This window comes from Anarhichas minor, unplaced genomic scaffold, assembly GCF_050575085.1.
Source record: "Anarhichas minor isolate MPS153535 unplaced genomic scaffold, ASM5057508v1 ptg000023l, whole genome shotgun sequence".
NCBI lineage: Eukaryota > Metazoa > Chordata > Actinopteri > Perciformes > Anarhichadidae > Anarhichas > Anarhichas minor.
The window spans coordinates 3,262,922-3,285,129 of record NW_027466469.1 but is presented as its reverse complement, the minus strand read 5'-3'; the positions used below and the strand labels follow the sequence as shown (position 1 = coordinate 3,285,129).

General features: G+C 42.4%; 1 protein-coding gene and 1 long non-coding RNA gene across 2 annotated transcripts in view; both read left to right on the top strand.

Moving 5' to 3' along the window:
- chd5 (chromodomain helicase DNA binding protein 5) overlaps nt 1-22,208 on the top strand; it is a 48,940-nt gene that overhangs the window by 14,872 nt on the left and 11,860 nt on the right. The window contains exons 3-25 of the mRNA XM_076096849.1: nt 768-986; nt 2,003-2,121; nt 2,694-2,935; nt 3,030-3,142; nt 3,353-3,479; nt 4,263-4,429; nt 6,770-6,988; nt 7,989-8,195; nt 8,684-8,895; nt 14,657-14,788; nt 15,016-15,124; nt 15,263-15,454; nt 15,643-15,843; nt 16,592-16,729; nt 16,976-17,097; nt 17,243-17,416; nt 17,899-18,040; nt 18,232-18,363; nt 18,626-18,743; nt 18,875-18,999; nt 19,542-19,794; nt 20,850-21,022; nt 21,753-21,927. Coding sequence (XP_075952964.1) covers nt 768-986; nt 2,003-2,121; nt 2,694-2,935; nt 3,030-3,142; nt 3,353-3,479; nt 4,263-4,429; nt 6,770-6,988; nt 7,989-8,195; nt 8,684-8,895; nt 14,657-14,788; nt 15,016-15,124; nt 15,263-15,454; nt 15,643-15,843; nt 16,592-16,729; nt 16,976-17,097; nt 17,243-17,416; nt 17,899-18,040; nt 18,232-18,363; nt 18,626-18,743; nt 18,875-18,999; nt 19,542-19,794; nt 20,850-21,022; nt 21,753-21,927 — 3,811 coding nt within the window. The remainder of the gene's footprint in view (nt 1-767; nt 987-2,002; nt 2,122-2,693; nt 2,936-3,029; nt 3,143-3,352; nt 3,480-4,262; nt 4,430-6,769; nt 6,989-7,988; nt 8,196-8,683; nt 8,896-14,656; nt 14,789-15,015; nt 15,125-15,262; nt 15,455-15,642; nt 15,844-16,591; nt 16,730-16,975; nt 17,098-17,242; nt 17,417-17,898; nt 18,041-18,231; nt 18,364-18,625; nt 18,744-18,874; nt 19,000-19,541; nt 19,795-20,849; nt 21,023-21,752; nt 21,928-22,208) is intronic.
- Nucleotides 9,367-11,301, top strand: LOC142955357 (uncharacterized). The gene is made up of 3 exons (XR_012955841.1): nt 9,367-9,462; nt 10,769-10,843; nt 11,183-11,301. It is a non-coding gene; the product is annotated as an uncharacterized LOC142955357 (long non-coding RNA).

Sequence of the window (22,208 nt, the reverse complement as noted above, 5' to 3'; positions counted from 1 at the left end):
CCGGAGAATGAGAGAGATCAGTGAAAGCCGTCTGAAGCTTCACATATGCTCACATCCTGCTGCTGACAAACAACCAGCACTGTCATGCAGCAACATTCTCTTCAATGTCTCCTATATATTCTCTTAATTGAGAAAATTGAGATGCACCAAAGGTTCTTTACCATCCAAACCTGCTCTTACTCAGATGTGCTGAATGATGGAACCCACTTGATCGTAACTTGGAGGCGTGTGGCAGATTGTTTATTATTGGCAGAGGTAACGCCCCCTAAACACTATATCAGGGCAGGTGTTGTGTGTGCAAATGTGGCACATGCCCGAGGAATCGGGGCGATGCCGCCAATAACTAAAGCTGTAAGAAGAAGCACTTTAGTAGAAGTGAAATTGAGGTACTGTTAAATAAACCTGAGCGAAGTAAACATCTCGTTTTCCAGAGCTTCAGTACTGGCGTCACCGGGAAATCAAGAAGCATCTAAGAGCAGTAAGAAAGTCGCTCAGAAGGGTCTCTGTAGTCTTAATTGGGATCAATGGACCAATAGTATTTCTTTAATAATCCAAACATTATAATTATTGTAAAACATATGGAAATCCAAATATGATTATATGATATTTATACGTAAGTTTTACGTTCCTCAAATTGAAAACTTGGGTTTACTTTGGTGAAATCAATGGGCACTGACAAAATCAATTTCTTTCCTGCATGAGGCGCATTGCCTGCATTTACTTATTTGTATACATAATGTTGATCTGTCCATGTGAAACACCTTCAGGGAGGAATCCAGCCAAGAGTCGACAGCGACCTGGATGAGACCTCGGAGGTGGAGGAGGATCGGGAGCGTCCAGAGGTAGGCTCTGAGAGCGAGAGCAGCACGTACGGCCCCACCAAAAAGAAGAAGAAGAAACCGAAGGAGAAGAAGGAGAAGAAGCCCAGGAAGAAGAAGAGAGATGAGGAAGATGACGACGAGGACGATGATGATGGGAACATGAAAGTGAGTCTGAGTCTATAGGTCCATGAGGCGGAAACAAGTCACTCCTTGTCTTCTACTGGATACTGTATTTTAGACATAGGGCCTTTATTCACCATGCTAAAAATGCCTTAAATTTAGAGTCATATTGAATTTCTATTGATATTACTGTCTTTTCTGTTAAAGTACAGTACATGGCAGAATGTACAAGTGAAACATAGAAGATCCCTCAAGACAAAAGAAAAGTACAGCTGCTCTTTCTCTCCTCATTGAAAAATCCAGAATCTGCAAAATCTTGTTCGGTTCAAAAGTTTATCTGCTAGACAGAAGATGTCTCCTGCTCCACTTAAAAATAAACTCTCAGCGTATGTGCACTGGAGGCTTCAAGTTCCAACGTCAGGGGAAGTTTTGTCACAGCCCAGGCTCAGCGAGCAAAGAAAGAGGATTTAAAGGAACAGTGTATAGGATTTAGTGGGATTAATTGGCAGAAATTGAATAAAATATACATAACTATGTTTTCATTTGTGTATAATAACCTGAAACTAAGAATGGTTTGTGTTTTGTTATCTTGGAATGAGACGTTTAGATCTACATACGGAGCGGTTCCTCTTCACGGAGTTGTCATGTTTCTACAGTAGCCCAGAACGGACAAACCAAACGCTGGTTCTAGAGAGAGCCTTTCATGTTTTTGCGTTACCTGAAGGCCACCGTAGTTCTCTGATAAGCTTGGGAAGGGAAGGGTATTCAGTAGGATGCAATATGCAACCTCACCACTAGCTGACACTAAATCCTACACACTGCTCCTTTAAAGTAATTAAGTTTTTATAACAACATAATAAATGAATCTCTAGGTCAGTGTTGGTTGCAATGCTGAATGTATGTGTGGTGTTGTGAAGTCTTTGTGAACTTTGTCTAAATTCATTGCAACAATCATAAATAGGGTAACCATTCCTGAAAGGGGTTTAGGCGATAAAGATGAACATTTAATGAAACATTATTTAACATAATAATTTTGATGCCTCCCATCTGTTTTTCCCGAGGAACCCAAATCATCCGGCCAGTTGATGCTCGAGTGGGGCCTGGAAGACGTTCAGTACGGCTTCACCGAGGACGACTACAAAACCATCACTAACTACAAGGCTTTCAGCCAGTTCCTCAGGCAAGCATCTCATTTTGGGTCTGGATTTTCTTCCTTTTATGTTAACTGCTCTGCTTCTGTCAGAAACCCTCGCTGACACTTCCAAACAAAAACCCTCTCGGTGAGACCAGAGAGTGGTGTGACGAGCAAACGTTGCTCTCTCTTTTTTTGTTGTGTGTTTGCGCTCGAAAGCTCGGCTGTTGGTATAAAGAGTCTGTCTCACCTGGGGCTGTCTGGCCTCGGTTAAGCCTCTGCTCCGACAAAGTGGAGCATGAGCTCCTGCGGTGCCCCCTGTGAGTAGTCAGCTGCTTACTGGATGCCGGTGACAGCCGGGAGGCTCTGGGACTCGGCGCTCTGACCCACTATCTTTCACAGGCCAGCGTGCCAAACCTCAAGCTGTTGCCTGACAAATCATAAACACGACGTACGCACATCAAAGCAGGGAGAACAAATCTTAAGGGGCAGTGGGATGTCAGGAAATCAAGACCCAGTTCCCTCCAGTGCTGAGGGAAGCAGAAATTACATCAACAGGAATGAAGTGAGACATAATAAAGCTGCCGTTGTTGTCTCCTCTCCCCCTGGTTTTACCTCAGGCCTCTCATTGCCAAGAAGAACCCCAAGATCCCCATGTCAAAGATGATGACAGTGTTAGGGGCCAAGTGGCGGGAGTTCAGCGCCAACAACCCGTTCAAAGGCGCATCTGCCACCGCCGTGGCTGCCGCTGTGGCCGCCGCCGTGGAAATGGTTACCGTGGCGCAGCCGACGCCTGTGAGCAGCAGCCAGCCGTGCTCTCAGCCGGGGCCAATCAAAAAAGCCAAAACCAAAGAGGGAAAGGGTAAGTGGCCGGTGAACCGTGACTGAAACACATATTGTTTTTCAGGAATAATAGCGAGAATTCGGCCCGGTTATAACGCGCCTGTGTGTCTCAGGACCAGGCGTCAGAAAGAGAAGCAAGACAGCGAGGGACGGGAAGAAGAAACCCAAGCCGAAGAAGACCAAATCAAAGTCGGGCCAGAGTGGGAAGAAGAAGAAAGCTTCCTCGGTATGTCTAGTTGTTTTTTCCACCACCATCTTCCTCTGCTAATTCATCCTCTGAGCTCCTCCACTACGCTCTATTTTCACTGGCATCAAAGTGACCAGACTGTTTACTGCGCTTACTTTTAAAGTTTATTTAAATTCTTTGTGTAGTTCTGAGCTCTTTAGTTTGTGTGTGTGTGTGTGTGTGTGTGTGTTTGTGTGTGTGCTTTTGCAGAGTGAGGAGGACTTCCCGGAGGAGTCAGACTTTGATGACATCAGCATCCACAGTGCCTCTGTGCTTTCTGATACCTCGGGGGCCGCCACCAAGAAAAAAGCCCGACGTGGGCGTAAAAAGAGGAAAAGTATGTTTACTGTCTACACACGCCATGCTCTGTGTTTTGTGTGTGTGTGTGTGTGTTTTCCCCCATCCCTCCAAAAATCCCATTTAAATCCCTCAGAACCAGACTGTTTGATTATGGGTAACGAGGAAATTAAAATGTATTTTCTTTAAGCTTTATTTGTTTTGGGAATGTTTTCTGAAGGCAGATGCTCTTTCTCAGCAGCTGTTGCCCACACACTCGTGGCAAATCAAGCAAAGTTTATTCAGACAGCACGTTTCACAGACACCAGTCACAAAGTGCTTTGCTGTAAAAAAAATTGATAAATCAAATAAATTAAAATGGATTGAATAGAATAATAAAATAAATAAATGTAATAACTAAAAGAAAAAAATGATTTAACAAATATGAAAAAACTATAAAAGGGGAACAAACATAAGACACAAGTTAAAAAACTAAATACCGCATGCCTGTCTGAACAGCTGGGACAATTCCAAAGCTTAGGCGCCAATGACTGGAAGGCACAAGTCTTACACCGTGTCCGAGGTAAACCCTGGGTAGAAGACGTAAGAGCTCGGCTCTGGTTTTGGTGTGCAGAAGGTCCAAGATGTACTGTGGAGTTTGGCCATTTATGGCTCTATAAGTGAGCACCAACATTTGAAAAGTAATTCTAAAATCCACAGGAAGCCAGTGGAGAGGGGTTAAAAGAGTCCTTTACACATAATTTGCTGTCGATAACTGCTGCATTCAGGTGCATTTCTGCGTGTGGGAATTGTCCACATTTACCTCTTCCTCTACCCGCTCCAGAGGAAGACGGCGACGGTTATGAGACGGACCACCAGGACTACTGTGAGGTTTGCCAGCAGGGTGGAGAGATCATCCTGTGTGACACCTGTCCCAGAGCGTACCACCTGGTCTGCCTGGACCCTGAGCTGGAGAAGGCCCCCGAGGGCAAATGGAGCTGTCCACACTGTGTGAGTGCATAATGTTTTACGTAAAAATATAGTTATAAAGTATTTTTTTATGCATGTTAACAACCTGCTAAAGTTGTGCTTCATGTGAATTAAACGTGTGTTGTCTAATTGGGCTTGTAAAGAAGTGTCACTGGTTTATAACTTTAGTATTTGAGATATTTCAACATCATTTTTCATACAACCAGTGACATCACACGTGACGTTCTTATCTCAGTTTTGACAAGCCTGGCTCTGGACTACGTTCACACTGCAAGCAAAAGTGGCCCAAATCAGAATTGTTTTAATGCACACATGTGACTCAGATTTCACAAATCACATGGAATCTGACCTTTTTAATTATGATTTTTTTGCAGTGCGACCTCAGTCTGAACAGTCCTTTTAGAATTCATTCATTCACTTCTAAAAATGTTGTTGTTAATCAGTCTGTCATATCAACGTTGAGGTTTACATTCATTTTAATTCACAACACATCCACATTTAAATTTTCAATAGATCATCAATTTTATTCCAACCATACGGCCGTAGCAACATTTTAGAAAAACCCAATTTTCTCCGATAATCAGGACATTGTAATTATTCATGAGAGATCCATTTAAGGCGGCCATCGTTATGAAAACATTCACATTTGAGTTGAAATCACCAAATCTACCAGTTCCTCAGAAATAAACATAACAAATAGCTGTGTTTCCTCACCCCCTGTGGTTACAAATGATGCACGCTTCCCATCCCGCGAAGGCCGAGCGACTGCCAATAGCTGTGAAAGAGGCAATTTGGCATGCGGATGAGAGGGCACTTCAGCATTTCCCAAAAACTCTCTTGCACACTTAGTGCTAGCTTTTCATTGGTTAAGGTTGCTGACCCCTGCTCTAGGCGGAGTCTCTCTGTGAACACAAACATGGAAGACAGCTGCGATGGAGGTAATCAGTGGAGGAACAGTGAAGGTGTGCTTCAACGGCATCCGTGTTTACTTCTGTATGACAGTGGCCCGTGTGTGACATCTTTGTTATTGCGCAAGTGGGTCAGTTAATAACCTTGACCAGTTCACACTGGAATTTAATATTGCCCACATTTAAAAATATTAGTGCTGGGCAACGATTAAAATATTTAATCGCGATTAATCGCATGGATTTTTTGCGATTAATCGCATTGTTATGGCAAAGTTCAATAATGAATTCAAAAGTATTGCGCGCTTTTATTTTAAAAGTACTGCTATATGAACAAAAGTGCAATAACATTTGGTTCACGAGATGCAGGTAGCATGTTTTATACTTAATGTGAATATAATTCATACTTTGTTGGCATCTTATTCTGAAAACCGGATGTTCGTCTGAAGAAACCGGATGTTGTCTCACGTTAATGTTTCCGCTAACTTTCAAAGTCCTTCGCTCGCTCCCGATCTGTGCCGTTTAAATGCGTTTACCGTGAATTTCAGCATATAGGTGCACTAACATGTAAGTGTCTGCTGACTTTACCGCAGCAATGTCCAGTAGTCTCCAGGGAGAGCAACAGCTGGTGCAGCTTCTCTCTTTATTTCTATACTGACTATAGGATGTTTGCTGGCTTTTATCCCACTGTTCTTGTCATCCTCTTGTTGTTATGTCTATGTATTGTCTCTTGTCTTTCAAAAAAAAAAGAAAAAAAAATTAATAATAATATATTTTAAAAATGCATTAACGCGCGATAAAATAATTGTCGGCGTTAATTAATGAATGCGTTAACGCGAAAATAACCCGTTAACTTGCCCAGCACTAAAATATATATATATATTATTAAGCCAAACAACAAAAAGATCTGAGCAATAAATCAGAATTGAGCACTGAGGCTTGCAGTGTGAACGTAGCCAAAGACATTCCACCTGTACATGTTTGAATTTCATGGGAAGACTCTGAATATTCTGTTTAAACAGCACAAGTGCAGCGGGATATTTGAGAGTGAGGTATGAACTGAGTGAGACCTCAGTTTGACCGAAATAACCGACCAGAAATAACCGACTTCTGGACCACTGGTTGATTAAAAATCGGTTGGTTGTGATTCATTCAGCCAAGAGGGATTTTACTTTTCTCAGATTCTTTCATTTGAGTAATTTTTAAACATACAAAGAGGCAAAACGTGTATCTTTAAGCTGCAGAATTGATAACGACTTCAAGGCAACACAACACACAACAAAGCTTTGATCATTGAGCCTTTTGGTCTCACTACCCCAATATTTCAATGTTGTTCTCTCCATTAAACACAATCACAATAAAAATTATCTGTAAATATCATGTATATTAATTAGTCCTTGTAGTGAATTCAACTTAGCGGTATTTACAGTATCTGCTTCGACCTGTCGTCCCTCAGGAGAAAGAGGGGATCCAGTGGGAGGCCAAAGATGAAGAGGAGGAAGAAGAGGAGCCGGCAGGCGAGGAAGAGGATGACCACATGGAGTTCTGCAGACTGTGTAAAGATGGGGGGGAGCTGCTTTGTTGTGACACCTGCCCATCTTCCTATCACATCCACTGCCTCAACCCACCTCTCCCCGAGATCCCCAACGGGGAGTGGTTGTGTCCACGCTGCATGGTGAGCTCACAATTCAGTCCTGATGCTATTTCATGTTATTTGTGTGAAAGAGAAATGTTCGCCATCACTGTGCGTCAGTTTAAACGTATGCGTGTGTGCAGACCTATACCCACATTCTGTGATTTTAAAGTATATGAAAAATGGATAAAATTGTTGAGCTTCATTTTCTAAACTCACTTTTGTTTTCTCCCAAGTAAAACTTTTCTAACATTTAGAGTAAATTTTTTTGGCAAAGTGCGTATATATTTGAACTCTACACATTATGATGATTTAACAGAGTTAATTTCCCGTGGAATGTCTCAACAAAAGCCTAAAATATTCTGGTGTAAAAATGAGCATAGATGGGAATGGATGTTTCATTTTGACAAGTTTAAGTGACGACTGTCTCAGGCGCCGGGAAAAGAAGGCTTGTCTAATTTATAGGACATTTTATTCCTTAACACACAGCTAAAATGTATTTTTTTTCACGGCTGTTGTCAGTATTTTGTGATTTATGGAGTGATAAAAAGAGATATCCAAAATTCCCCCTGTAAAAACCTGCGACTCAAATATGTCAACAAAATGATACAAGCATTGTGAACCTGACTTTATCCAATGCTCCGATTTCTGTTGTGGAAATATAAGCAAATGAGCACATAGTTGATAAGATAATGCCTCATTTGCACATTTAAACATACATTTTCAGAAAAACTAATAGTCTTAATGTAACTAATCAACTGGGGAAGTTGCGATATCTATTAGTAGCATCTTTTTTACCCCATTCACCTGGGGCGTCCCCCTGCAACATGAACTAAGACGGTTAGGGAGATGGAGGCTTACTCCACTGGTGAGCCTTCTAGACCCGTCTGAGGGACCGTTTGTGTTGACCCCAATGATGCACTTTACCTGCTCTGCTCTGAAACCTCCCTTATTTTCACCGAGATTATTTTTGCAGCATTATTGCTTTGACACGATGTGTAGTAAGCTGCATGTATCACAGCACCTCTCTTTTGTTTCTCAGTGCCCTCCCCTCAAAGGTAAGGTCCAAAAGATTCTGCACTGGACGTGGGGAGAACCCCCGTTGCCAGCTGAACCACCCGACGGCCCCGACGGCAAGCCGGCCGATCCGCTGACCAATCCTCCGCTCAAGGGCCACCCAGAGAGGGAGTTCTTCGTGAAGTGGGCTGGCCTTTCGTACTGGCACTGCTCCTGGGTCAGCGAGCTGCAGGTGAGACACCAGAAGTTGGTCTAATCTCAAATTAACATTTCTGCTCTCTCTGGCCCTGGGAGCTCTTAATGCACACAACGAGCCAACGGAGTTCTCACTGGTCCATCTTTTTGCAGTTTAATATCACAATGCATGTTCTTTCAGCTGTTTATCTGTCAGTCTTTAAGTGCACATTGTTTCACACCTCAAAACCGTTCAAACTGCAACCACAATTACTAAGCCATTCAGAGCACTCAAACCGAGCTGACATTTCATTTAGTGATGTCTGAACAATTGCTCGTGTTTAGTTTTGAGCCCTGGAGAAGTCGGCCTTCCTTTTCTAATTTGTTTCGCCTTCATCAAATCCATTCTGGAACTTGAAGTAGTTAATCAAATCAGTCTCAATGCCGTGGCGTGGATAGGTGATATAACGCAGAAAACAAAAAAAAACTTTACCAGAGGTGCTGCTGAGCCGAATTGATTGTTTCGTTCTCTCTGTGGCCGCGCAGCTGGAGCTGTACCACACGGTCATGTATCGGAACTACCAGCGCAAGAACGACATGGACCAACCTCCGCCGTTCGACTACGGCTCCGGTGAGGAGGAGCTCAACAACGAGAAGAGGAAGAGCAAAGACCCCCAGTATGCCGTGATGGAGGAGCGCTTCTACCGCTACGGCATCAAACCAGAGTGGATGGTCATGCACCGGATAATCAACCACAGGTGGCTGCTCACAGTTACACACACACTCTTATTTCTTATAACGTAGTTTTACAGCCTTGATGGTTTGCTGGGTCTCAGTTGGGTTCATGCTTGGTGTCGTCTTGCTTTGATGGAGATTATTCCTCTCGGCACAGCATATTTCAGAATATGGGAGATGCTGGGGGTTTAAAATGTCAGAAAAAGAGCAGTGAGGGACAAAGGTATTTCCTATATGTTTTCCAGATATTTATGTCACTCATATGTACACTGTAAAATGTAATAGTTGTCCAGACTTACATTTAATTAGTTAACTTTACTTTGTCATCCAAAACATGACTTCTTACTAGATTTTACTAAGTCAGCGTTAATTGCGGGTGGAAAAAAACGATTTACTTTATTGTTTGGAGTTAAGCTAACTTCAAACACTCAAGTAACAAAAAACGGCTGAGGTCTGAGCATGCGCAGAAGCCCACATTCAGTCCATGTGTGCGCTCAAGATGGTGGATCGGCGGACTCGGTAGCTGAGGCAAGAAAGACAAACCACTTGGCTTTTGTGAAGATTCATTTTGTCTTTTGGAGAATATTAAGGTAAGTCATCAAGCAAACAGTAACTGTGTGTAAAATGTTTATGTTTCTGACTGCTGCCAATGTTAGCTAGCATGAGCTAACGCTTGCTAATCGTTAACTAGCCGACGCTAGCTGACTTAGCTAACACTCACTGCACATTTCGTCTATTAGCTAGACTTATTCAGGCATGTCTTGGCGGTAGCCTAAAGACTAGCTTTTCCCACCACTGCCCCAGGTTCGCCTGCAAACATATTTTAATTGTTAACTAGCCAACGCTAGCTGACTTAGCTAACAGTCACTGCACATTAGCTTAGCTAAACTTGTTCAGGCATGTTTTAGCGGTAGCTTAAAGACTAACGTTAGCTGTTCCCACCACTGCTCCAGGTTCGCATGAAAACATATTTTAATTTTTCCATAACGAAAGTGGAAAGTCCGATGTACATTTTAATTGTTCGGTTTTCTTCGAGTTGACACAGCCAACGTATTTTGGTCGCAGGTCGCACGACATTACAACTTGGAAATTCCGAGTTACAAGTGAATGCAGCATGAACCGTGCTTTGAGAGCGACGTTAAACACGGTGTTGTTGAAACGTGCAGTTTGCAGCCGCTTTAGGTAGACAACTAGAAGACTATTTAACAGTACTGTTTGTTTCGTTAGCGGTGGAGTTATATTATTTTACGTCACGTGATGGGTGTATGACGTTAGCGGACATGTTTTTATATATCATGCAAAGCGTGGTTGAAGGAAACGATAATATCACGGGACTGAACGCAACAGTTAGGTTAGACTATGCTACGTCTGTGTATTTAATGACTAGTGCCGTTGTAACAGAGTCTTTCCAACACACCCATAGTTTTTCACATGGACGCGAGTAGCCACCGGCTTCATTCAACGTTAATTCGATTCCAGTGAAAGTGCTTAAAAGCTGCAGCTGCGCGCGCACACCGCTCTTTAGCCTCACTGAATGCGCAAATGAACGACCTTTCCTTCCCCCTCTCGAGCTGTCAGCTACATTAAGCTGTCTGAGACTGATAATGAAGGAGAAATCATCTCAATCTCCATTTTATGGTAACTTAAAACAAAAAAATCCCACAATTATATCGAGGAGGCTTGTATACGTTATGACCCAGTCATTTCTTTTGTCTGTCAGGGATATTGGTGGTCTTAGCTAGCTTCTTTGACCTGTGTCAAAAAGATTAGTTTAACAAAATCAAATGTTTATTCCTGTGATGCCGGTAAAGCATGCATTTATCAAGGGATTTGTCTCTAAATAACAACATATAAGTACAACTTCCTTTTAAGTTAAATATTGTTTGTCCTTTTCAGAAGAAGTGCTCACGGTAACTGCCTGAGGGCTCTTAAAGAGCTGCTTCGTCAACGCTGGATGCCGGTTCACTAAAGGTGAAATGCCAGTAGCCTATAATTTGGAGGATATTTAGGCTTAAGGAGTTATAATCAGCGGTAGAGCAGTTTTTGACAAGGCGTTAATGCTACAATTTTATTAGAATTAATAGACTAGCTCGCTGAAGCAAAAGTTAAATCAAAATCAATTTTCAATCAATACTTTGTCCTGTCACTCAGCCTGGTGACTAAATAGCAGTATGCTATTGATTTAAATTTGGCAATTGCAGTGATGTCAACAGTTGTGAGGGTGTTTTTGTTTGCAGAATGGTTTTCAAAAATGTCCACATTGGTCCAAGCCGATTTAGTCACTCTATATTTTTTTTCTGTGTGCTCTAGGTGTTTGCAGAGTTTAACTGGAGCCACCACAAACCTGCAGAATGACTTTTTTGATGCTGTGGACCACTACAAAACACCGCACTTTGTCACAATCTTCAAGTCCAAGAACGGAAGTGTTGGAGAGACATCTGCTGAGTTTGTGCAGCAAATTGATTCACAGGTGAGTCCGTACTGTCAAACAAACATTCTGGTGACACTTGTTTCATTGTCACATTGACAAACATTTGTATGGTCAGATTTGAATGTTACATAATCTTGAACTTTTTTTGTTAATTATCCACTTCTAGAAACTAGATGTGACAGCAATGTGCACCCTTGTACTCAGAGGCCTCCCTGTTCTACTTGGTGATGACCCCAGTCACTTCTACCACACCTGCTTTGTAAGTTCTCATAGTTACATCTTATCCAGACATTTGTGTGAAATAGTCATAATTAGCATATGAATTATTGAGTTATGGCCAGAAACGTGTTTTGTGAGGTCACGGTGACCTGTGATCTTTCACCACCAAATTTCGACCTTGAGTCCAAGTGGACCTTTGTTCCAAATTTGTAGAAATTCCCTCAAGGTGATCCTGAGATAAACATAATGCCTCAAGACGTATCACAGCAAGGCTGAGTCCCAACCACAGCGGCCGGAAGTTGATTTGGATGGAGGCCTTCGCTGCATGTCATCGCCTCTCTCATCCCTGCCTTTTCTGTCTCTCTACTGTTGCTGTCGAATAATGCAGAAATGCCCCCCAAAAATTTGTTACAATTTTTTTTTTAATGCATATGGATAAAGGTGTATTTTCCTGGCTTCACATGAGCTAGGCTGGTAGCCTCACCCATAAGGTGAAGCAGCCATATATTGAACTAACTCCGTTCGCAGTCCATGCCACCGGGTTGCACTGCTCAGCTCAACGGTGCTAAGCCTGCTTGCCATCTCCGGTTGTGTATAATGCACAAGAGGTAGATCATATCTCTCCCTCGAATACATTAGCTAATACAATCTAACGAGGATGGCAAAGAATATTTAGTGTGAGGAAGACTTCAATACTTAATTTCTTTCATCTTCTTTACTGGACATCTGTAAACTGGTCAAAACTGTTTTAGGCCCACTAATGTGGATACAACTACTAAATGCAGGTGTGTGAAAGGAAAACGTTATGGGCAAGGCTGGAAGGCAGCGTAGACGGGACATATGACACAGTGACAATTTATATTTCCTTGTTGTAATGTTGTTTCCGTTTGGTCTTACACAGGATTCTGACAGGGATGATGCCTGGGCACAAGTATCTGTTGGGGTGCTGACGAACATCAGTGAAGATGTCCCTCTCTCCAAATCAACTCCACCTTGACCCAGTGTCTACTTCCACCATTGTTGAGGAAGGTATTGTAATGGATGATCTCCTGAACCTACCTCAAGCACTTTGCCTCTTGTTTGGGTTGTCATTTTCTTTACACTTGGACTGAATACCCTAAAGCCATGAAAAACACTTTCAACTTCATTCAAAGAGTGACGCTTGGCACAAGACAAACTCCCACCAAAACTGCAAACTCTTAAAAATAGTTAGAACGTAAATTACTCTATAAAGGTGTTGAAGTTTGGCATTAGATTCAGTTGCTTTTTGTTACGTTAACTATATTAAGGCACTCGTTTCAAATAGTTAGCCCATGGATTCATCAGCAAGTCATGTCCAGAGGCTGCCAGTGTATGTTAAAAAAGTGTGTGATCTAATGCCAGAGTCCTTTCTCTTTCATACTGTTCTGCTAACTGAATGAAGCCACTTTGTAGTTGTCAGCCCGTTGGTTCTTTACCAAGTTTGGTCTATCAACAATGTTTTATAGCTATTACAGTATTAACGTTGTTGTTTCAGGACTGTATGTTAGGTTAAAGATCAGGGTTGGATTTTTCTTTTTCAGTATTATAATTGCATTTATTTTTATAAAGCCCAATTTATAATACAGCTGGCAAGTATTGATGGCAGATAACTGTACCATCACTGATTTTGATGCTGGCATATGTAGGCTGATGGGGGGGGGGAAACAGTCCAGCAGACTCAATTGTTCACAATACTCCTATAGCAGTGAGTTGGCAAAGCAGTGTAACATAGCTGAGCATTTGGTGTTTTAAATTGCTATTGTGAAAAAGTTGTTCCTCTGTGAAATATAGAACCTCCAGTACATGTCTATTTGATGATCAAATTGTACATTTTACTAAATGTTTTTATCTGAACCAAATCCTAATGTTAAAATAAAAAAATCATATACTAGAACTTTGAACTGTGTCACTACCTTGATTTATTATGTGTAAATGTGATTGTTTGAAGACAATGGAACCTGTTTTTCATTATTGTTTAAAGGATGTTTGACATACTTAAGTTAGACGAGTAACATGAACTTGGTTGTTTCAAGGCAATCGGTTTGCATGGTTTTACCAAGTAAATGATTTTAGTGTTCAAGTAAATACAACTGAGAAATATTAAGTAGCAGTAAATGTCACATAAGTTAGCCTGACTTAAATAAATGTGTTGCTTGGAATACACACAAAGTATATTTCACTTGAAATTATTTAGTTGTTTGAAATAGTAATTCTGAGTAGGCTTTACTAAGTCAAGAGTACATCTTAAGTAAAGTTTCAAGTACTCTTCACTTGTTTTTTTTAGTTACTGAAACTCGAGTGTAAGTATACTTATACTTGAATGAAATGAGTACCTTACTTTACTTGCTTTTTTCAAGGCAATCGGTTTGCATGGTTTTTTTAAGTAAGGTTAACTAATTAGATTTTACAGTGTACGTATTCCAGACATATTTCGTTTATAGTACGATCACAACTATATGACATATACTCTAGAATTGAATCGTGCATTAAATTTGTTGCCTTTTTTTTGCAATTAGTTGCTTTCTAAATGTAATCCCTTTGCAGCTTCAACTGCAGGAAGGACAATAAGTTACTTATTTTGGGTGTAATGTGTGTCATGTCCCAATACAAATTTGCCACTTTTTACGAGGATATCCGCATGTTCCAGATTCCGCTCAAACACAGAACGTCCTTGTTCTTCTTCGCTTGTACTGCAAACTGCAAAAACGGCATCTCAAAAATGTGCGGAGGATGTTGTGGACGAGGACACATTTTACAGTGTTTTGGCTGAGTAGGATATTTAGTAGTAGTTCTCCTAGCCAAAGTGTAAGAGCCAAGAAATGCAGTGGAGGGAGTGCAAGAGGATATGGCCGGCGGGGACCCTCCGGGTGTCAGAAACTGGCACCCAATGTCCCACCGACATACCCAATGATATATCTCTGGGAGCAGAAGAACTTAGCTTTCTCAGTCAATAGAGGACCCACCGAGATATTTATTGCTTCAGTTGTCTACATCCACCATCAAAACTGATTGCACATCCACATAAAAAGGTGGTGAATTTTCATCGTTTACTTCCATTCAAACGCCTAAAAGCGCTCATTTTTTTTGTTGTTCATGTTTACTCTTCCCTGCAGTTTTGATCAGGATGGCGATGTGCATTACCTGATTAAGTGGAGAGACCTGCCCTACGACCAGTGCACCTGGGAGGTGGATGACTTTGACGTCCCAGAGTATGACCGCCACAAAGCTTCTTACTGGGACCACAGGTTGGTTAACAGCATGGACAAGTTACTTGAACCATAGCTGCTCTTACCTCTCATTTTATAGAGTGGGTATGAGGGGGAGGACGAGCAGAATGAGTCCTCGGGTCCTTACAAATAAAGAAGGCATATGCTGTGTCTCCCCTCTGCCCTGCCCTCTATCTCTGATGCCCCCCCTCCCCTTTTTTTTTTTGATCTGCTTGGCTCATCATGTTCCTGCAATTATTTGCTAGGGAGCAAATACTAGGGGAGGACCAACGCCCCCTGGTGGTGAGGAAAGGAAAGAAACTGAAAGAGGACTACCCAAAGAGAGAGGTCCCTCCTGATGCTCCCATCATAGATGTAAGTTGGGATGTTGAGATGCACTTAAAGCCACTAATTCTAATGATTTAGCGCAATGAAGGTGCTGTATCTTTATTCTTATGCTGCGTGTATAATTCCTATTTACATTGGGCTAAATGTTACTCCTGTATTCACCAGCCAACCATCAAGTTTGAGCACCAGCCGTGGTACATTAACGCCACGGGGGGAACGCTGCACCCATACCAGCTGGAAGGTCTGAACTGGTTGAGGTTCTCCTGGGCTCAGGGCACAGACACCATCCTGGCCGATGAGATGGGCCTCGGGAAGACGGTGCAGACCATCGTGTTTCTCTACTCACTCTACAAGGAGGTGAGGGAGAACAAGAACCTCATATTCGTTTGATGCCCATGTTACAATAGCATGTATCACATTTTACAAGATTCTTACGGTACATATGGTAATGTTGACCTAGAATAAAACAAGTTTAGAGAAGTAAATGATAAAACATGAAGTTTATCTTGTGATGTGTCATGTTTCCCCTCCCCCTTCTCCCCTAGGGTCACTCTAAGGGGCCCTTCCTGGTGAGCGCGCCCCTCTCCACTATCATAAACTGGGAGAGGGAGTTTGAGTTGTGGGCTCCGGATTTCTACGTGTTGACTTACACCGGAGACAAAGACAGCCGGGCAGTCATCAGGGAGAACGAGTTCACCTTTGACGACGGCGCGGTGAAATCGGGACGCAAAGTGTTTCGCATGAAGGTACCTCATGCACACCAGACCGTGTTTGAATACTGGTTTCAAATACCTTGCTTTAGCCTAGAAGGGTTGAGTAGTTAACATCCTACCGGACGCTCAGTCGGCGATTTGAGGGGGAGGGGGGGTGACCAAGTCAGACCGAGATTTTCCTTTCTTTTCTAATGTGGTTGACTCCGAGAGCCAGACCTTCAAAAAGTGTTCTTGAGACTGATTTCGAGTAATACAACACTGCCCCTTGTTAACCTGCCCCCCCCACCCCTCTCCATCCCCTAGTAGCAGAGAGAGCTAAGGGGCAGAGGGGTTGTTTAGTTGAATATATTGGTCTAGTCTGCCCGACTCGTTTATCTGACTTTATCTGACTGAGGTTTATGCAAGTTAGAATATATGACCCCCGACCATGGCTCTGAAATATCAGTAGCGCTGCGTATCGATGAATCCATAGCGCTGTCCGTGGTGCTGAAGATTTGTGACTGCGACGAGCGAACTGTTCATTGGGTTGTTTGCTAGTCGCGGGTGAACCAAAAGGAATCCGGGCCCCTGTTTAAAATGAACAAATCACATGAATTCCTAGTTACATAAAAAACATACATTTTTACTGCCTCATGCAGCTTAACATCATTAGCGATTACTTAATTACTTCAAGGACTACCACAGCGAACATTGCAGTACTAAATCATTTCTTTCCGCCAGGTAATCCCACGTCTAAATTGGTCGCGATCAGATGCATTTTGTTGCCGTTCTTCCTTTGCAGAAAGACACGCCCATCAAGTTCCACGTGCTGCTGACGTCCTACGAGCTGATCACTATAGATCAAGCCATCCTGGGCTCCATCACATGGGCCTGCCTGGTGGTAGACGAGGCCCACAGACTGAAGAACAACCAGTCAAAGGTAAAATGGTGTTTCTGGCACTGAAACAGCATGGATACTATCAGGGACACAAAGAAAACAAACAGGAAAGGAGCAGGAACACAGACAGATATGGGGAGGAAATGTTTGTGCATAAACTTATCCATGAAACAAAAGGACTGATTTTGGAGGTAACATTGGAGTTTCACATGCAGGAAGTTTCACAAGCGTCATTGTATTCTTACTTGAGGTGTGTGTGTCATATCTCGTACAATGTGTCCTGTCCAGTTTTTCAGAATCCTCAACGGGTACAAGATCTACTACAAGCTGCTGCTCACTGGGACTCCGCTCCAGAACAACTTGGAGGAGCTGTTCCACCTGCTTAACTTCCTCACCCCAGAGCGCTTCAAGTAAGTCCTCCCTCTCTTATCTCTATCACTCCCCCGAATCCTCCTTGAATTTATGGTTTGAATATAAATATAAATTAAAATGTAGTTGACAAAACTTGAGTATTAAAAAAACAGTCTTCTCTGCTTTTAACTCTTGTCTGTGCAGTAACCTCGAAGGCTTCCTGGAGGAGTTTGCTGACATCTCGAAGGAGGACCAGATCAAGAAGCTCCACGACCTGCTCGGCCCTCATATGCTCAGAAGGCTCAAAGTGGACGTCTTTAAGAACATGCCTTCAAAGACAGAGCTGATTGTCAGAGTGGAGCTCAGCCCCATGCAGAAGTAAGCACTGGGAAATAAAGACCCGAAGAAATGTATTGCTGCTTTCCGTTTCATGTGGTAAAACTTAAAATGTCCATTTTCTCCTGTTTACAGTAGTTTCTATACATTTAACTTATTTAATGCTTTTTAAATATTAGAATTAGAAAAAAAAAAGAAAACCATTAGAAATGCTGTTGCTATTGAGGCTTTAACTGTCAGCAGTAATGTGTTCCCCGTGCAATAGTTAAAGCACTTTAATATATTTAGTCCTGATTTGGTCCAGTTTATAACAGTAGATTTTCCAGGAAACGCTGCTGCCATTTTGGAAAATAACATCATTTCACTTTGCATGTTGTGAAAGCTTGAATGCAATTAACCACTAGCTTGCAATCCGTACTTCACTGTCAGAATATTACACGCACTGCCAGACTTTTAATCACATCACGTTTGAAAGAGCCAATTATTTTATATTTTTCTGATTCAATCTGATTTCTGACCTGCAGGAAATATTACAAGTTTATTTTGACGCGGAATTTTGAGGCACTGAACTCCAAAGGTGGAGGGAACCAAGTGTCCCTGCTCAACATTATGATGGACCTGAAGAAGTGCTGCAACCATCCCTACCTGTTCCCAGTGGCTGCTATGGTAAGGCAGCGATGTTAAGCACAGTTTAATATTTAATCTCAATAAATCTTGCCTCATGAAGTTGAAGGACAACAACCTGTACGGCAGAAATGTAAGCCTTTGTCTCTTGGCTGATAGTTATATTTATTTATTCATAAACGTATTCATATATTTCTCCAGTTGATGCCTAGATTTTTTAAAAATCTTTGCAGGAAGCTCCTGTGTTACCCAACGGCTCGTATGATGGAAACCAACTGGTGAAGTCCTCAGGAAAACTGACGCTGCTTCAGAAAATGCTGAAGAAGCTCAAAGATGAAGGACACAGAGTTCTCATTTTCTCTCAGGTAGCAGTCGAATGAATGTTGTGTCTGGGCTGGAAGCCACAGCTTTCATTGATTGGTGGCCATGAAAATCCAGCCATCCATGTGTTATCAATTCCAATGCCAGCATCAGTTGTTAGGTGGTGAATCAGCTGATATTCCAGACATCTAATCAAAGATCGTTTTGCGTAGAAGGGCAGATTGTTCTTAATTCTAACATTTTATTTGAATCCTAGCTACATACACCTGTAATAGCATTTAACATTTTTTTTTTTTTTTTTTACAGATGACAAAGATGTTGGATCTGCTTGAAGATTTTCTGGAGTTCGAGGGTTATAAATATGAACGTATTGATGGATCGGTTACTGGAGCCCTCAGGCAGGAGGCCATCGACCGCTTCAATGGTGAGTTTGTGAATTCAGGATCTGCCTGTGTGAGTTAGTGTGGATGCCTGTTCTTCTTCTACACGGCTTCCACTCACTCTCACACAAACCGACCCCCCCGCTTTGTTTTTTTGTGTGTTTTTTTGCCACAGCGCCAGGCGCTCAGCAGTTCTGCTTCTTGCTTTCAACACGAGCCGGAGGTCTTGGCATCAACCTGGCGAGCGCCGACACTGTCATCATCTACGACTCTGACTGGAACCCTCACAACGACATCCAAGTACGGATTTTTTTCCAGAGACTTTCAAAATGACACTTACATCAAACGTGAACAAAAAACATGTCTGACTTGACGTTTCTGTGTGTACACACACTATTTTGGCATTTTTAACATTGGACTGTTTACTGTAACCAGCTAAATATTAAATTGGAAAAATATTTTGAAATCAATTTACATGCAGAACAGGTTTACTATATGGAAGTATGTATTATTTTAATTAAATACAGTGAAATATACTTAAAGTTACCTTTTAGTTGACGATGTACTACAATATATGGTGTACAATATGCGCTTCCATTGCTGTGTGACGTCAGACAACTGCGTCTTCTTGATGTCGGGGTTGATGGATTTGTGTTGCGTTGATTGAGTTTACAAGTAGGAACGTTCCATTGTACTTTTTATAATAGGAGGTCAGAAATTCCGAGGCGTCCTGATCGCAGCATAATGTGAATGCTCTTGTTAATTTCAGCTATTCCCTCCTCCGTCCTCTCCTGTAACTGTCGCTGTCCCTTTCCTGTTGGCCCCTCTTTCCATTCTCCCAGGCTTTTAGCAGAGCCCATCGTATAGGCCAAAACAGGAAAGTGATGATCTACCGCTTTGTGACGCGGGGCTCAGTGGAGGAGCGAATCACTCAGGTGGCAAAGAGGAAGATGATGCTGACCCACCTGGTGGTGCGGCCCGGCCTCGGCTCCAAAACTGGCTCCATGTCCAAACAAGAACTGGACGATATCCTCAAGTTTGGCACTGAGGAGCTTTTTAAAGATGAGATGGAAGCCATGGGTATGCGAGCCATGGGTACGCGAGCCATGGGTACGCGAGCCATGGGTACGTCTGCACTTCCATCGTTACACATCAATGTGTAATGACAATTGGAAGTTTAGTAATTTCTTGTGTTTCTCAATAGTAAGTTTCCATTCATACCGTCACTTTCAAATGCAGAAAAGGGGTGTTCACTCACTCTGTTTGTGCTAAAATCTGTGCTGCTGCAGATCCACATTTCCACAAAAGCCAGTATAGCTGGAGACGGGTAGAGGCTGCAAACATCAGTAAAAGGGGGCCTGAAAAACAAGTGACAGAATTACAAAATGCCAGGGAGTCCATATAATTGTTGGTTATGCAGTCATTCAAAAGTTCTCTTTTAGGTCAAATCCAACATATACAGAGGAGGCCATACCCGAAAGTTAGTTTACAAAGCAAAACTTCTTATAAATGATCGATCTCAGAACCCATCGTCTGTCGGTCTGGTCAAGACTTCCTTTTCCGTGCTCTGCTCATTGTCAACGGTCCGATTAGCAACTTGAGATGCGAGACTGGAGTTGGAGTACGGCCACATTGCAAGAAGCCAGTTTAAAAGCTAATTTTAAACCGATAATAAGCGAAATCATCTGCAGACGAGAGTCGGTGGATTCGCAGAGCCCCCCTCTCTAAACTATAACACATTGTGTTTCAACTAAACTAACAAATGCAGCCACAAAACCTGGAATACCAGACTTCCATCTTCAAAAAAAAGAAATAAACAAGGCAGGAACAAAAGAAACAAAGGTTGTCAGAAAACTGCTTTGTCTGGGAGGCGGGACCACACAGTAATCAGCAGACCAGGAAGGAAGAGCACAAGAAGGGTGTGTGTGTGTGTGTGTGTGTGCGGGGGATATAACACCCTAAGTCAGTGATTTAGTTTTTTCACACAATCAAACCCAATCACAAATGCGCCAGCCACAACTTATCCCTGCCACCTATATGTTTTACATTAACTTTGAATATGAAATGAAATTTGCAGTTTCAAAGCTTTAGACACAGACAAACACATTTTTTTGTTTGTTAGTCATCCGCTAAGAGCTTTTCGTCAACAGGTGACAACAAAGAGGGCGAGGAGGGCAACGTGATTCACTATGACGACGACGCCATCTCCAATCTGCTGGACCGCAGTCGGGACGCCACCGAAGACACGGAGATCCAGAACATGAACGAGTACCTGAGCTCCTTCAAGGTGGCTCAGTATGTGGTGAAAGAAGAGGACGGAGAGGTGAGGATATAAGCAGTTTCCTTTAAGCCTGATGAGTCAGGACGAGTAGGGTCACGCGAATGAAAAGGAGGCCGCCGGTTTGTTCGTACAGCAGACTCGAGATCTCAAGAGATGTTTATTTGCCTCTATATAGAACAAGATAACTTGATTTTAAAGAGGGGTGATGTGGTGCATATGTTGGCTGACTTTATAGGGCCGGGACATTGTAAAAGGTATCATTGGACAAATAAAAAAATGAACATTTTGTTAAATGTTTAATGTAGGAAAGGTTTTTAAGGCCTGGAGGACACACACTGGAGGACGTGTAAAGCTGAATGTAACGAAAGAACTGTGTTTGTCTATAATGAAAGAACTCACAGGCTGCTTTTTATTTCACAAGGGTTCCACCAGGAAGCCGAGCCTTTTAACGTGGTGCCGTGTCGGCACATTAAAACAGAATTACACAATGAAATATTGACACATAAGGTGCAATATGTAACACAAAAGCCTTTAGAAAAATACTGAAAGCAGAGAAACAGTTTCTCGGTTAAGCGTAACTAGTTGATATGTTTTTAGAGAAACCATGTATCCGTAGAAAATAATAATTTTAGGATTTTAAAAAGCTGACGGTGTCATTGTTGGAAGATTGTTTTTTTTATGTTATTTGTCACAGACATACAGTGATATATTTAGTATCTTCTCTCTGACACATATCAAATATCAACATGTGTCTTTGTGTGTCTATGTGCAGGAGGAGGTGGAGCGGGAGATCATCAAGCAGGAGGAGAACGTGGACCCGGACTACTGGGAGAAGCTCCTTCGCCACCACTACGAGCAGCAGCAGGAGGATCTGGCCCGCAACCTCGGCAAAGGCAAACGCATCCGAAAGCAGGTCAACTACAACGACACGACCCAGGAGGACCAAGGTAGGCTCTTTCAACAGACGCGTGGCGCTGGTCTATCAGGACTCACAGCTTGTTGTTTTGCCTCACGCCTTCACCGAGACTCATTTTAAACGTGTTATCCTTTAAAGGGACAGTGTGGAGCATTTAGAGGGACCTGTTGGCTGTTTTCTTTATTGTCTAATGAATCAGCTGACAATAAGAATCGTTTTGTGTTTGTTACCTTAGAAAGAGTTTATATCTACATACTGAGCAGGTCCTCATCACAGAGCCGGCCATGATGTTTCTACAGTAGCCCAGAGCAG